Below are 14,348 nucleotides of genomic sequence, written 5' to 3'. Positions count from 1 at the left end.
TATTAAAGAAAATAATTGATCTGTATAACATCTGCATCAAACCTACAACCATTTTGAAGCACTTAAAGAACATTGAATCCCGTTTTCTAAAGCAATGGTTCTCAACCTTTTATATTCACGACCCCGATTTTTTAGTTAGTGAAATAACTTGGATAGATGACGATTTAATATAATAAGGATACACCTGATAGTCCATTTTAAGTGATATAAATTGATCGTGATACGATACGTTTATGTTAAAAAATTAAAATTCTAAACCAATTTACTCATTACTTTTTTATCGAGCTAAGGTAAGTGACGGTTAATTCGTGATAGTACGTGGTTTCGTGAGTTTTGCTTCTGGTAAGAAAAATAAGCAATTTAAGTATTATCTACGTAAAGTATATATTTGTACAAAATCTTTATAATTTCAACTGTCTAAAAATGTAAGTAATAATATTTTAATGACAACATTGAGCGTATAACGACGTTTTAAACGCACAGTTGACTATAAACTACAGTGTACAGTGCATGTGTTCCTTGCCACCGTAAGACTAGCGTAATCATTTCTTAAGGTCGTAGAAAGTCAAAGGTAAGTTATTCAATTAAAACTTTAAATATATGCTGTTCTGTATTCTATAATAAATTATTTAATTTAAAAAAAAGTAAATGGAAGCGTAAAATTCTTTTAAAATTGCAATTAATCGACTCACGGAATAGCAGACATTTTATTTAACGTGTGTCCCTTACTTCGTGTTACTACCGAAATAGGGAAATCTTGGATACTTTTTTATTAAATTTATATTTATATAATAATTGAAATAATTTAAATTTAAAGCTTAAAAACAGTTAATGTATTTAGTTAAGTTTCTTGTGATCGAAATTCGGTATATATTTTGTTCATTTAAATTCCTATAATTCTATTATAAAGGTAGCCTGAATTCATATTTTTAAGCTAAATTCGTGTAGGTACTACCAATGGAATTTTGGTTTTTTAATTAACTTTTTTATTTATATTTGTGTATTTTTTATAATATTCAGGATAGTTAATAGTTACTTTACATAATTTAAACATTACCGAAAAAAATGGATTACGGAAATTCCCAAAATCAGTAACACGAAATAAGATCCTTTGCATTTCCTTATTTTCCCTAAGTTCGTGATACGTAAATATACGTAAAATTACACCTTGACTCCCATGTATTGATTAATATCGATTATCTTGGTCTTGTGATCTAAGTAAAGATCTTATTTCCAGTAAATGCAAAGTACAAAATGCCATACAGGAGCTATACAAGCGAAAATTTAAACAATGCTTTGGCATCAGTAAGGAGTAAAGAAATGAGCACATATAAGGCTTCAAAGAAATTTAAAGTGCCCTATCAAACGTTATTGGATAAATTAAAAAGTAAGCACACAAATCTTCCTGGGCATACGTCAGTTCTCACCAAAGAGGAAGAACAATTAATAGTAAAATGGATTCATTACATGGCAAAAATTGGATTTCCCGTAACAAAGGAGCAATTACTGAATTCTGTAAGTAAACTTGTCAAAGAACTGAATAGATCCAATCCGTTTAAGGACGGGATACCGGGGAGGCACTGGTACGATGCATTTATGAAAAGAAACCCAAATGTTGCATCAAGGGGGTGCCAGGCAATAACTACAGCACGAGAAGCAGTAACAGAAAGAACAAAAGATTCGGAATTGGTTTGACAGAGTTTACAATTACTTAGAAGAGACCAATAATCTAAAAATTCTTCAAGATCCGTATCGAATTTTTAATTGTGACGAGTCGGCTTTTTTCTTGTGCCCCAAAGGACAAGCTGTTTTAGCCAGAAAAGGCCAAAAAAGCATTTATTGTCGATCTGGCAACGACGAAAAGGAAAATTTAACACTTTGCCTTGGTGCTTCAGCCGATGGAAAAGTAATACCAATACTGGCTCTCTTTCCTTATAAGCGAATCCCAATGAGCATTCTAACGAAATATCCGAAAACGTGGATAATTGGCAGATCGGATAATGGGTGGATGACGAGCCAAACGTTCTATGAGTACATCGCAAATTCATTTAATAGTTTTTTATTGAAAGAGAACATTAAAAAACCTGTGTTATTGTTTCTTCGCATCTTTCTCTTCCTTTAACAACTTTCTGTAAAGAAAACGGCATTATTCTCGTAGCACTTCTGCCCAACTCCAGTCACGCACTTCAACCTATGGACGTTGCAGTATTTCATGAACTCAAGAATTCGTGGAAAAAAAGTGTCCACGAATGGCGAATGACAAATAATGCAAGAAAGTTTCGGCCCAATTTTAGATAGTTGTATCCAAAAGACACTCAAGCCTGAAATTATACAAAATGGATTTCGTCATGCTGGCCTATTCCCGTTTAATCAAAATGCGGTTTACTATGACAGGCTCGTCAAATCAAGCAAATTAAGCGATGCAGGATCTTCTAGTAGTTCTGATGGGAGCACACCTTTTACTGACGAGACGAATGAACGAATGCTGGAAAAAACTTTATGTCCTGCCAACTCCGAACAATTTGCTGCTCAATTTGAAAAGCTGTTAGGTGAAGAAAAGCTAAAAATATTTAAAGAATGCAATGGAGTTTGGCAAGGCGATAATAAAGATTTCAGTTTATTTTATTTTTGGAAAAATATATGTGCATTTAGTGATAATGAAATTAATATCGGTGACATCACATTACAGGCAAACGACTGCACGCTCAGCAATGTCGAAGAGAATATTATTGATTTCGACAAATATAATATTTTAGAGGGGGTTGTAGAGGATGATGAAACTATACTACTAACACCCCAATCAACTCCCAGTTCACAAACGAAAGGAGGCGAAGTTGATGACAGTGAAGAAGAAAATTTGTCATTTAAAAATTTTGACCCTGACTTAAAAACTTCTACGCCATCTACAAAATCCAAAGAAGTATCAGATATACAAGTTACACCAACTAAAAATTCTTGTGTTAAAACATATACGTTAAATGATACCACTCCCCCAGAGCAACGGTGCAGTGAAGCAAACGAACAATCAATGGTAGATTCAAATATTATATTACAGCTCCCAACTCCTTTCAAAAATTCTTTACTTTGGCCCGACAAAGATATCAGTAAAAACACAACAAAAAAAATAAGAAAATCATTGATTCCAACTGTAGCTACTTCAGCAGAATATATGAAGTACCAGGAACGATTAGACCAAGAAAAAAAAGAAAAAATAGAGAAAGCTGAACTTCGAAAAAAACAACGTGAAGACAAAGCTAAAGATAAATTAATTATTATTAAAGATACAAATAAAAAGCACATAAAAAAGAGTAAAAGGACTGGCTGTTCTAAAGCAACATCGTTAAAAGATGATTACGTTGTGAAACATATCAATGAGAACATGCTTGCTGACGAGATTCCTTTAAAGACTGGCGATTACGTGGTTGTAAAATATGAGAACAAACATTTCCCTGGTATTGTCACTAAAGTGTCTGAAGGAACGCCAAAAACTTTTGATGTAAAGACTATGACTATGAGTGGCTTACATACAATTACTGGTCGTGTAAATTGGCGATGGCCAGAAAAAGATGACATCCTAACATACTATTATGAAGACGTTTTAAAGAAAATAAAAGCTCCTATACCACTTAATAAACGAGGAGTTTTCTCTGTAGTAGATATATAGTTCAACGTTTTGATTTTTTTGCATTGTAAATAATGCTGCTTGAATCATTTGTGATAATTAATCATTTTATTAATGTTATTGTTTTGTAGTTTTATGTTTTGTTAAAAATTATTCTTTATTTTTTTATTATTTAATTTTATTCGAGTTTATTTTTATTACGTAAGTTCTTCATTTTATTTTGTAATTAATCAAAAAAATAAAAAAAAAACTAGCATAAGTACTTATTTTCAGATAATGAGACTTGAATTTAGTTTTAATTTATAGTTTGCAAATTATAAAAGCTTTAATGTTGTCGTGATTTAACTGATCTCATCTTAATTTTTTAAATTATTTTTTTTTTATAATTAAATTCTTGAAATATTTATGTTTTTTTATTATAATTTAACTTTACTAAAATAAAATTTTTAAAAAAAATTTTTATCACGAAATAGCGGCCACAAATTCACGAACTTAGAAACAGAGCTAAATTTTATCACGAATTAGTTTGAAGAATTGGCACGACTCTCACCGAAGCCCACGTCATGGCATAGGACAGGTCCTTTTTATATGCCAGCTGACCTTGCAGAGTCAACAAATGTTTTTTTACGGCAGGACCACGTCCGCACACCACTGGAACCACCTTATGCAGGCCCATACAAGGTTCTCAAGAGGACTCCTAAATATTTCAAAATAGATATATGTGGTAAGCCTAATAACGTTGGTGTGGACAGGATTAAGCCCGCATATGTTACGCGAGAGGCCGTTCCTGTATCAAAGAGGATAACAACAGCACCAAAGGCTGTCTCTCAATCTGACGTGGAGCAGACACTTGAGAGGCGGACAAGAAGCGGAAGAAGAGTCAACTTTCCAGACTACTATCGCCCTTAACCAGGTCTCTGGTGGGGGGGAGTACTGTAGGGAACATTACTTATTCAAAATTTATATTAATATATTTACTAGAATCATCCGCACGCAGCGCATTGGAACAATTCAAACCTGTTCCGAGTTTTTTTGCTATGCGTGTCGTAGGCTGCTAGCCAGCATCGCCACGTTTAAAGAGTCGGCTAGAATCGCTTGCGACATTCACTTGTGTATCCATTGCTCTCTTAGCTTGCATTCAATTTTCTTTGAATGATAACTTAACTTCTTGCTATTACGTGCTAGTTTAGCTTGTATTTTCTATTGGTATTTATTTAAATTTCTTTATTTCCTTCTGTGAGTGTTCAATTATTTTCTCTTCACCTATCTGTGCAGTAAATAAATTTGGACAATTTCTCCACAAAATTTGGATCTTTAATTTTACTCATTTAGTGTAAAATAAATATTAGATCATATTAAATAGCGGTATCACATATCTACCGCTATACCAACAAACAATAACAAGTTAAATGGGCTTCAAAATTAACTCTTAATAATAGCTTTTATTTAATTCCACAAGATTTTTGGATTATATTATCAATCATTAGCCTTTTCCCTTCTTACTCGAAGCCTATAGAGTCATGTCCTTGCCTTCGCTCAATAGAGATTAACTCAGAAGTCTTCTTCAACACTATAAATTAATTATATTACTAGATACAGGGGGTACCTGCGCTACGTTTTCATTAGTTTGTGCACTTAAGTCTTGGGATATACTGCTCATAGACTGCTTCACTTACCTTATGTGGTCTTCTTATGTACTTCCTTAAAGATGATACTATTTTCTTCTCAGTATTATTTACTTTAGTAGATACGTCCTTTATCAATGATCTAGTTACTCTATTGTCAACTCTGTACTTCGAACTGGGTGTTATTTTAGGGTTAAACTGCCTAACTTGTCTGTCATTAGCATTATATTTAATTAGTAAGTGGACACTAAGTTATTAGGAACAATAGTACTGATACTCGTACTGTCAGTCTCTGATGTGAAAATCTTATGTCTGTCGTTGTCAGGCTCTATGTTGTTATCGTTGTTATTACTAGATACAAGGGGTACCTGCGCTACGTTTTCATTAGTTTGTGCACTTAAGTCTTGGGATATACTGTCAATTAGATTGTGGTCTTTATTATTATTAGAGTTTACGGTTGATAATGATTCTATATTATTATGAAATATTTCATTCATAGGAAAGGCGTCGGCTTTTCTATTTTGTTTGCCTTTTTTATATATAACATTATATGGTCGTAATTTAAATGTACCTATGTTACATATGGTTCGTCCTTCTGAATTGGTATTAATGACTTTGGTTATAAATTTTCCATTTTTAACATTAATAATAGCAGCAGGGGATGTTAATCCCTTAGACCAAATATAGACGTCGTAGATATAAAATCCGTCAGCTAGTCCATATTCACAATGCTTAATAAATTAACATAAACTCTTCTATTTCAATAAAATAACAAATGTATTGGAGTTGTCTACTTAAACATGAATTTATGCCGTGACATGACCATGGTTCAACCTGAACCTGAACCTGAACCTGAACCTACACTTTAACCAACATGTGTGATTTAAATGTAAAGACAAAAAAAACGGCATTTTCAATTATTATAGTTATCGAGTTTAAAATTAATAATAAAAATATATAAATATATATAGATATGTATTTTTAATTTAATTATTTTTTCTGTATAAAACACATTTTATATATTTTTTTTTTATTTATATTATAAAATTATTAAAAAAAATTTGGTATATTTTTTAAAATATGCATTCATTGCCATCTATTATCATAATATGGAAGTTATCGTTCCTGGCATTAATCCCGGCTATTACCAGGGTCTGCCTTCCTACTTAACCTACTCCACTTTGCACGATCTTTTGCGTCCTCGGTGGTTAGACCACGTACAATAGACCATGGCTTGTTATATTCTAATAGCTACGGGATCTGATGTTCCTATGAAATTCAAGCACATGTGTTGGCTCATTTTATTAGTATCTCATTTTATTTGTGTTCAAAGATTTGATAATAATTCCTGGTTTTGGATAGTTGTTATTCTTAGATATTTGAGTGTCTCTTTATCCTATGAGGGCCAGCCAGCTTAGGGAACTTTGGTGTTACTTATTAGTTGTTCAATTGATTTCCTTTACCGTTTACCATTTGTTTGTTGAAAACATGATTTCAAAAGTGTTGGCTCTGTTTCAATTGTAGGCAAATATTTTTATTTGTTTATTGGTCCATTATTGTAGATTGAGTGTTTTGATTTATATTTTTCTCTGGAGCTTTAATATTCTTGGTTATTATGATTCAAAGTCGTGTAATTGTAAAGACAAAATATCAATTATGTGCGTTTATGGCCAGATTAGACAGTGTCAGTTAACTTAAAACTTTTTACGAATTTCGAATGTCAAAGTCATTTGAACAGGATATGAATTTCAAGGGCTTTTATGTTAATATAATCTTTATAATTAGAATGGTAGAAACTTTAAGTGACGAGAAATAAAAATAATTATGATGTGTGCAAGTCTAAGCTTATATTGTTTCGAGTTTCAGAAACATGGCCACATAATATCGCCCGAGGTCAAGGGCCATATTGTGATGTGAATGGTGCAGTTGGTGAAGAAATGAAGTGAATGATGCCCGAGGATAGGGCTTGAGAATGAATGATACCCGAGGATAGGGTTTGGGGGCGAGTGGTGCCCGAGGATAGGGTTTGGGGGTGGATGATGCCCGAGGATAGGGTTTGGGGGCGAGTGGTGCCCGAGGAAAGGGTTTGAGGGTGGATGCCACCCGAGGTTAAGGAGTTAAGCATTCATCCTTCATCATTCGTCCCTCGTCATTCATCCCTCATCGTTCGTCCCTCATCATCCGTCCCACATCATTCGTCTTTAATCATTCATCTTCATCATCGGTGATACCCGAGGTTAAGGGTAATGGATGGATTATACCCGAGGTTAAGGGTAATGGATGGATTACACCCGAGGTTAAGGGTAATGGATGGATTACACCCGAGGTTAAGGGTAATGGATGGATTACACCCGAGGTTAAGGGTGATGGATGGATTCTTTTTCAGGTTAAGGATAATGAATGGATGGATTATACCCGAGGTTAAGGGTAATGAATGGATGATACCCGTGGTTAAGGGTAAGAAACTACTCGCAGTTAAGGATAAAGGAAGCTTAAGCAAGAAGCAGGTTAGTGAAATCATTTTTGAGTTGTAATATCTATCTATAATAAAAGACCTTTTGACCTCGTGAGAAGCAATATTATTTTATAGTGAAATTAACGTAAAGTAATAAAATGACATATTTTAAACAATGATGAATAAGAATTAATTCGTGTCGTCTGTGCTTTTATTGGAAACGCATCAGTACAGACGCAGCACACTAGCGCCACCTAATACAATCGGTAATGGAAACAATATCAAATGACGTCCCCGCAATGACAGCGACATTTATTATGAAAATTATGCTAACATTATCATTTTTCATATTAAAATAAACATTTTGATAGTTTTCTTCTACTTATAGAACAAAAAAGAACTAAATAGGACGCCAATTATTTAAAATAAAAGCAGTATTCATGAAATATCAAAAATTTACATTTTACTACATTTTGTTTTTTTTGCTCTAAATCAAAATGGCGCAAATATGCGCAAAATTTTATTATTTCCCGTAATTCTTGAATAGTTGTAGTATACATAAATATAGTTTTCTCGGCAGCGGCAGCCAGCGGCAACAGTGAAAACTCCAATTCAAAATATAAAAATGTTAAAATATAACACTTCTAAAAATGTAAGATATATTTTTAAATATAGGTTTTTATTATATACTAATTATGTTTTCTTAACCTTTAATTCCTTCACCCTTAACAAATTCTATATTATAATTATACGCGGATAGGAATAACGCATAACGTTGCAAACGGTTTGCGGCTAGTTCAGGAATGCTTTGTTTTGTTCCGATAATCGATAACAACGGCTTATGATCAGTGCGTAACGTAAATGGAACCGTCCGCCCGTACCGCAAATACTATCGCCGTCGCTTCTTTCTGTATTTGTGCATAATTACGTTCCGCCTTAGACAAAGACCGCGACGCGTACGCCACCACGCGCTCCGAGCCGTCCGCCTGCCGCTGCGCGAGCACCGCGCCCAGCCCCGCGGGCCCCGCGTCCGCCGTCACTATCGTCGTCGACTCGGGGTTATAGTGTGCTAAAACTCGATCCGATATCAATTCCTTCTTAATTTTCGTAAATGCATCATTCTGTAACTTCCCTAAATCCATGGCTCGCCTTTTTTTAATAATGAATGCAACGGATTCAATATGCTCGACGTGTTTGGAACAAAACACCTATAATAATTAACCATGCCGAGAAAAGACTTCAACTCACTGACATTTTTTGGACACTGAGCATCGAGTATTGCTTTTATTTTTTGATTTGACTTGTGCAGCCCGTTTTTATCAATTATAAAACCTAAATATTCCACTGAAGATTTAAAAAATTCACATTTATCTCGTTTTAATCGTAGCCCCGCGTCTTGTAACCTACTTAGGACTAATTGTAATCTTTGTAAATGCATAGTTTTAGTGGGCCCCGTTATTAATATGTCATCTAAAAAGATACACGTTCCTTCTATGTCAGACAATAACTGCTCCATTGCTCGTTGAAATATAAAAGGTGCATTAGCTAATCCAAACACTAATCTATTAAAACGGAATAACCCCTTATGAGTATTAATGGACGTTAAATTTTTAGAATCGTCTAGAACTAACTGGTTATAGGCCCTTGACAGGTCGATTTTTGAAAATTCGACCCCACCATGTAATTTAGAAAATAGCTCTTCTATTCTCGGTAATGGGTAATTGTCCGTGTATAAAACTTTATTTAACGTAACTGAAAAATCTCCGCAAATCCGTACATTTCCGTCTGCCTTTAAAACCGGTACTATGGGAGTAGCAAAATCTGAATGGTCTATTTTTTCTAAAATACCTAAACTCACTAATCTTTTTAGTTCTGACTCCACTTTTGGCTTTAAAGCGAAAGGAACCGGCCGCTTACCGGAACTTAAGTTGCGAATTTGGCTTGATTTTTAGTGTAATTTTATATTTATTAAAACGGCCTAATTCATCCACAAATAGCTTTTTAAATGTTTCTGTCCAACCGTTACATACTTTATCATCCGTTATACTATGACATGTCATCCTGCATAACTGCAAGTTAAACGCACTTATAAAATCTCGACCTAAAAGTACCGGCTGATGAACAGAACAATTTAAAACATATATTTTCAACATTTGTGTGTGACCTTCATATTCAACAGGCACCACTATAAATCCTAAAGGGTGCATTTTACTGCCATTATAACAATTTAGAACCACACGACAGGATTGCAACTCGGCCCGCCCCGCGAAACATCGCTCGTACACGTGTTGGGGCAACACGGAGACGGCACTGCCGCTGTCTAACTCACACAACAATCGCTCGCTACCGATTAAAACTGTTTCCGTCATCGGCGCTCCGTTTATACACTTAATATTAAAACTATTTAAATCACCTTTTTCGATGTCGTTCTCATCATTACTAAAAAAAATATTATTATATTTAGTAATTTGTTTCCCGCACATGCGTTGTAGATGTCCTTTCGTATTACACTTGCGACACGTATAATTAGCAAAACGACATTCATTTTTGCTGTGATTCCTGTAGCCGCACACTGCACAAACCGGTTTCACGTTATTCAACTTCGCCGTCGCCGCTGCTCGTGCTCGCACCGCGAACACCTCGGTGGCGCCGGATGTGTCCGTCGCCGTCGCGTGGCGATGCGAAGTCGCAGGTTCGATGCTAGCCCTATGCAATGCTAACCGGGCACATCGAATATTTGTTGCCAACTCCAGAGCTTTATTGAATGTCAACGTTTCGATATTTTCTGCGAACAATCTCTCTTTTTCCTTATTGTTTTCCAGTCCCAACACAAATCTATCCCTTAAAGCGGTGTCAAGATCTGATTTGAACTCACAATGCTGCGCTAGGCTGCGAACTCGAGCCGCCCAATCCGTTAGGTCTTCCCCAGGATGCTGTTCCGCTTTATAAAATACGTATCGTTCCGCAAACGTACTTTTCTTTACGACGAAATGAGTGGTGAGCTTTTGCAATAACGTACTGTATTCTATATTTTCCAAGTCCGTAGGGTAGGCCAAGTCTTTCGCTATCCGGTACGTGTCCTCAGCAAAAGATGTCAATAACAGGGCTCGACGTTTCACTCCTGCTTTATCGTTCTCCTCGCTAATATTGTTAGCTGTACAATATTGCTTAAACCGACTGATATAAATATCCCATTGTTGCGAGTGGTGATCATAACCGAGTGTACTCCCAAAAAACGCCATTTTCGTATTATCCTCGAAAATTTATAATGAAATGCACTTTATACACGTTGTTGCAAACGTCGGTAAGTCCCTCGTCGCCAATTTGTAGTATTTTCGAGATAATAGAAGAATAAAATGCCAACTGATTTGTACACGTTTAATGTCCGATCACAACTGAGTAAGCCAACGCTTTATTTAGACTTACCCTCAACTTATAATAATCACTACAAGTATGATCAACTCCAGGAATATATTTTTCTAGGAGAGTCTCAAATACATCAAAATAGTTTATGGGTAGCGTAGGACTATAAAAGACACCAAGTAAAAGCTTTAGCGAGCCAAACAGACCTTCAATAATTATATGCTCTAAGGAATTCGAGTAGGCTGAAGGGGATTTATCTAAAATAGTAAAGGGAATGTGACTGCGAAGGTAGATAGCTACACCCCCCTCCACCCTTTTCTGTCCTATCATTCCTTATAAGATGGAAACCTGGTAAAGCATAAGCCGTTGAAGGCAAGCAAGGTTTCAAAAACGTCTCAGATACAAGTAATGCGTGAATGTTTGTAACGTCAAAAGATTCGAGTAAATCTGGATACTGGGCGGGAATACTTTGCGCATTGATGTGCACGACATTAAAGTTTTTGGAAAAGGAACTAAGTTTGGAATTTAACAAGGAATTAAGAGGCACCGGGTCAGGAATGCTATGGAAACTGTCATCGGATGCAGTTGAAGCACACTGGTGAAATATGTCATTATTTATGCTGTCGCTACTAGAACTCGTATTATAATGCATACTTTATTTATATATAAATATGATAATACGTAAATTAACAATATAAATAACTAAATAATAAAATAAATAATATAAAAATATATTGAAAATCCAGTAAATACAATAAAAAGATAAAATAACAAATATAAAATATTATAATAACAAAAATAAATATATATATATATATATAATATATATAAATATAATAATAAAAAACAACCAATAAAAAAAAAAAAAGAAAAACCTAAAATCTATAGTAATCAATTAAATTACATCACATGCCTGCCAGCAATCAGTTCTTAAAATAAAACAAACTTAATAAAACAAAATCAAAATAATCAAATAAAGTACATAATATAAATAATATAATAGTGAGCGTAAAACGAAACATTGCAATATCATATGCTATCTGTGTCAAAAGCCACCGCTTATGATATTGTCCTCGACCATTGACAAGTTAAATGTCAACTGTCAATATGTCAACCACAGCGAGTAAACATTAATTTATTATCAGTTTGTGCTGATGAACTACCTTTACCGTCCAACGTTGCCCAAAACCTACTCAAAATCTTCAATATCCTTCACAATGGCTCCACTATCCTTCCTACAGTGGAATAGTAAGAGTATTCGTGCTAAAAAGCATGAATTACTTTATATTATTTCTCTGCATAATCTCTCTCTCTCTCAGAAACGTGGCTGGTGCCTGACTCCCAATTCAGGGTGCCAGGTTTCGCCTGTTTAAGGGAGGACAGAAATGACGGGTATGGAGGTAGTGCTATCCTCATCCAGCACTCTTCTCCATATTCCTGTATTCCTCTCCCTTCTCATAGTCAACAGTTGAATGCTGTTGCTGCGAGGGTCCTTGGTATTTCCTTCCTTTCTGTTTACATCCCCCATCCTTCCCCTTCCATCTTTTTAGAGCTTAAGTCATTATCTCTTCGCTTCCTAGCCCTGTGGTGGTCCTGGGTGATTTTAACACTCATCACACTTTGTGGGGGTGTTACTACTGTGTGTGTTACTACTACTGTGTGTGCCTTTGTTGGTGGACATGATTGATGATGTGGATCTCTGCATTCTCAATGATGGATCACCGACTCGTAGGGTTAATGCAAATCAGAACCCTAGGTCTGCTATTGATCTTTCCTTATCTTCTCCTTCTCTTGCTTCCCAACTATCATGGTCTGTACTTCCATCTACCCATGGTAGCGACCATTTCCCGATTTTGCTGTCCTTAAATAATAGACTTCCTTCCACTCCTAGTCCTTCCCTTCCCCATAGATTTAATTTAAAAAAGGCCAACTGGAACGAGTACGCCGACTCTGTGGATTGCATGTTGTGCAATCTTTCTGAGTCTGGTAATTATGAGAGTATCTTTGTTTACTATGAAGGGTTTGTCTCTGCTATTATGTCTGCTGCTGACCTACATATCCCCAAATACCGCTCCATTCAGAATTGGATGCATTTCAATCCCTGGTGGGATCAGGAATGCTCTGATTCTGTCCTTCGGCGAACATCTGCCGAGGAGTCATACGCAGCCTGTATGACTATGGAAAATTTTATCGACTACAGACGCAAGGATGCGAAGTTTAGAAATTGCATTTGGAAAAAGAAAAAACCTGGTTGGATAAGTGTTTGTGAATCCCTTAGTCCTCGTTCCTCTTCTTCCCTTGTTTGGACAAATGTTAAGAGATTTCGCCGATCTCTTAACAATGTCAGCAGTCCCAATTCCAATAATCCTTCTGTTTGGCTCAACGATTTTGCAAACAAATTGGCTCGTCCTTTTGTCCCATCCCAAGATTTATTTATATCCACGCCGGTTGAATCTTCGGAGGAAATGGATCTTCCTTTTTCCTTTGAAGAACTTAAAAACGTCTTAACGGATTTAAAGGATACCAGTCCAGGTGAGGATGGTATTCCTTACTCCTTTATTACAAGATTAAATGATAAATCTAAACACCATTTTCTAAACATGATAAATGAAATATTTCAATCAGGCAATATACCCAACTCATGGAAGTCCCAAATTGTTATCCCTATCCTCAAACCTGGAAAATGTCCTTCAGATTTTAATTCCTATAGACCCATTGCCCTGGCATCTACTATATCTAAGATTGTTGAACGGCTTTTGAAAAATCGATTGGAATGGATAGTGGAAAGTAGGAATATCTTAGCGCCCTCTCAGTTTGGCTTTAGAAAGGGGCTAAGTACTATTGATAGTCTCAGTATTCTTACAACAGATATTCGACGAGCCTTTGCCAAAGGAGAGTATTTGGTTGGTGTCTTTTTAGATGTCGCATCTGCATATGATAATGTTCTTCTTCCGGTGCTCAGGCAGAAATTGCGTCAGCTGAGTATTCCGCCGAGGATGTCCCAATACATATGTAATCTGCTGACCGGGAGATCGGTATCTGTAAGACATCAGCTTCTTACTATAATAATAATAATAATAACCCCCCCAAGGGATCACCTTGTCGTGGTGGGGGGGCTTACGGATATTAGGTACAGGGTAATATTTAATGTTATAACATCTAACACATGCTATGTAATTACTAAAGAAGGCCACTAAGAACTTGGCTAACCATATCCAAACCAACGATCCCAAAACCCCTTTTTGTACTATGAAGAAAAGTAATCACAGATATAATTTACGGC

The 14,348-nt window shown here is 35.6% G+C and overlaps 1 protein-coding gene and 1 pseudogene across 1 annotated transcript; one reads left to right on the top strand and one right to left on the bottom strand.

Annotated features, from left to right (window-relative positions):
- Positions 1–1,239: 1,239 nt before the first annotated feature.
- On the top strand, positions 1,240–3,664 carry LOC146526585 (uncharacterized; annotated as a pseudogene).
- Positions 3,665–9,615: 5,951 nt separating this feature from the next.
- On the bottom strand, positions 9,616–10,944 carry LOC146526584 (uncharacterized). The gene has a single exon (XM_085206978.1). It carries the CDS (start codon positions 10,942–10,944, stop codon positions 9,616–9,618), a length of 1,329 nt encoding a protein of 442 aa, XP_085063104.1.
- Positions 10,945–14,348: the final 3,404 nt, after the last annotated feature.

Source organism: Heliconius melpomene, unplaced genomic scaffold, assembly GCF_056956725.1.
Source record: "Heliconius melpomene rosina isolate 202511_hmr_F unplaced genomic scaffold, ASM5695672v1 ptg000023l, whole genome shotgun sequence".
NCBI lineage: Eukaryota > Metazoa > Arthropoda > Insecta > Lepidoptera > Nymphalidae > Heliconius > Heliconius melpomene.
This window is presented reverse-complemented; position numbering and strand designations above follow the sequence as displayed.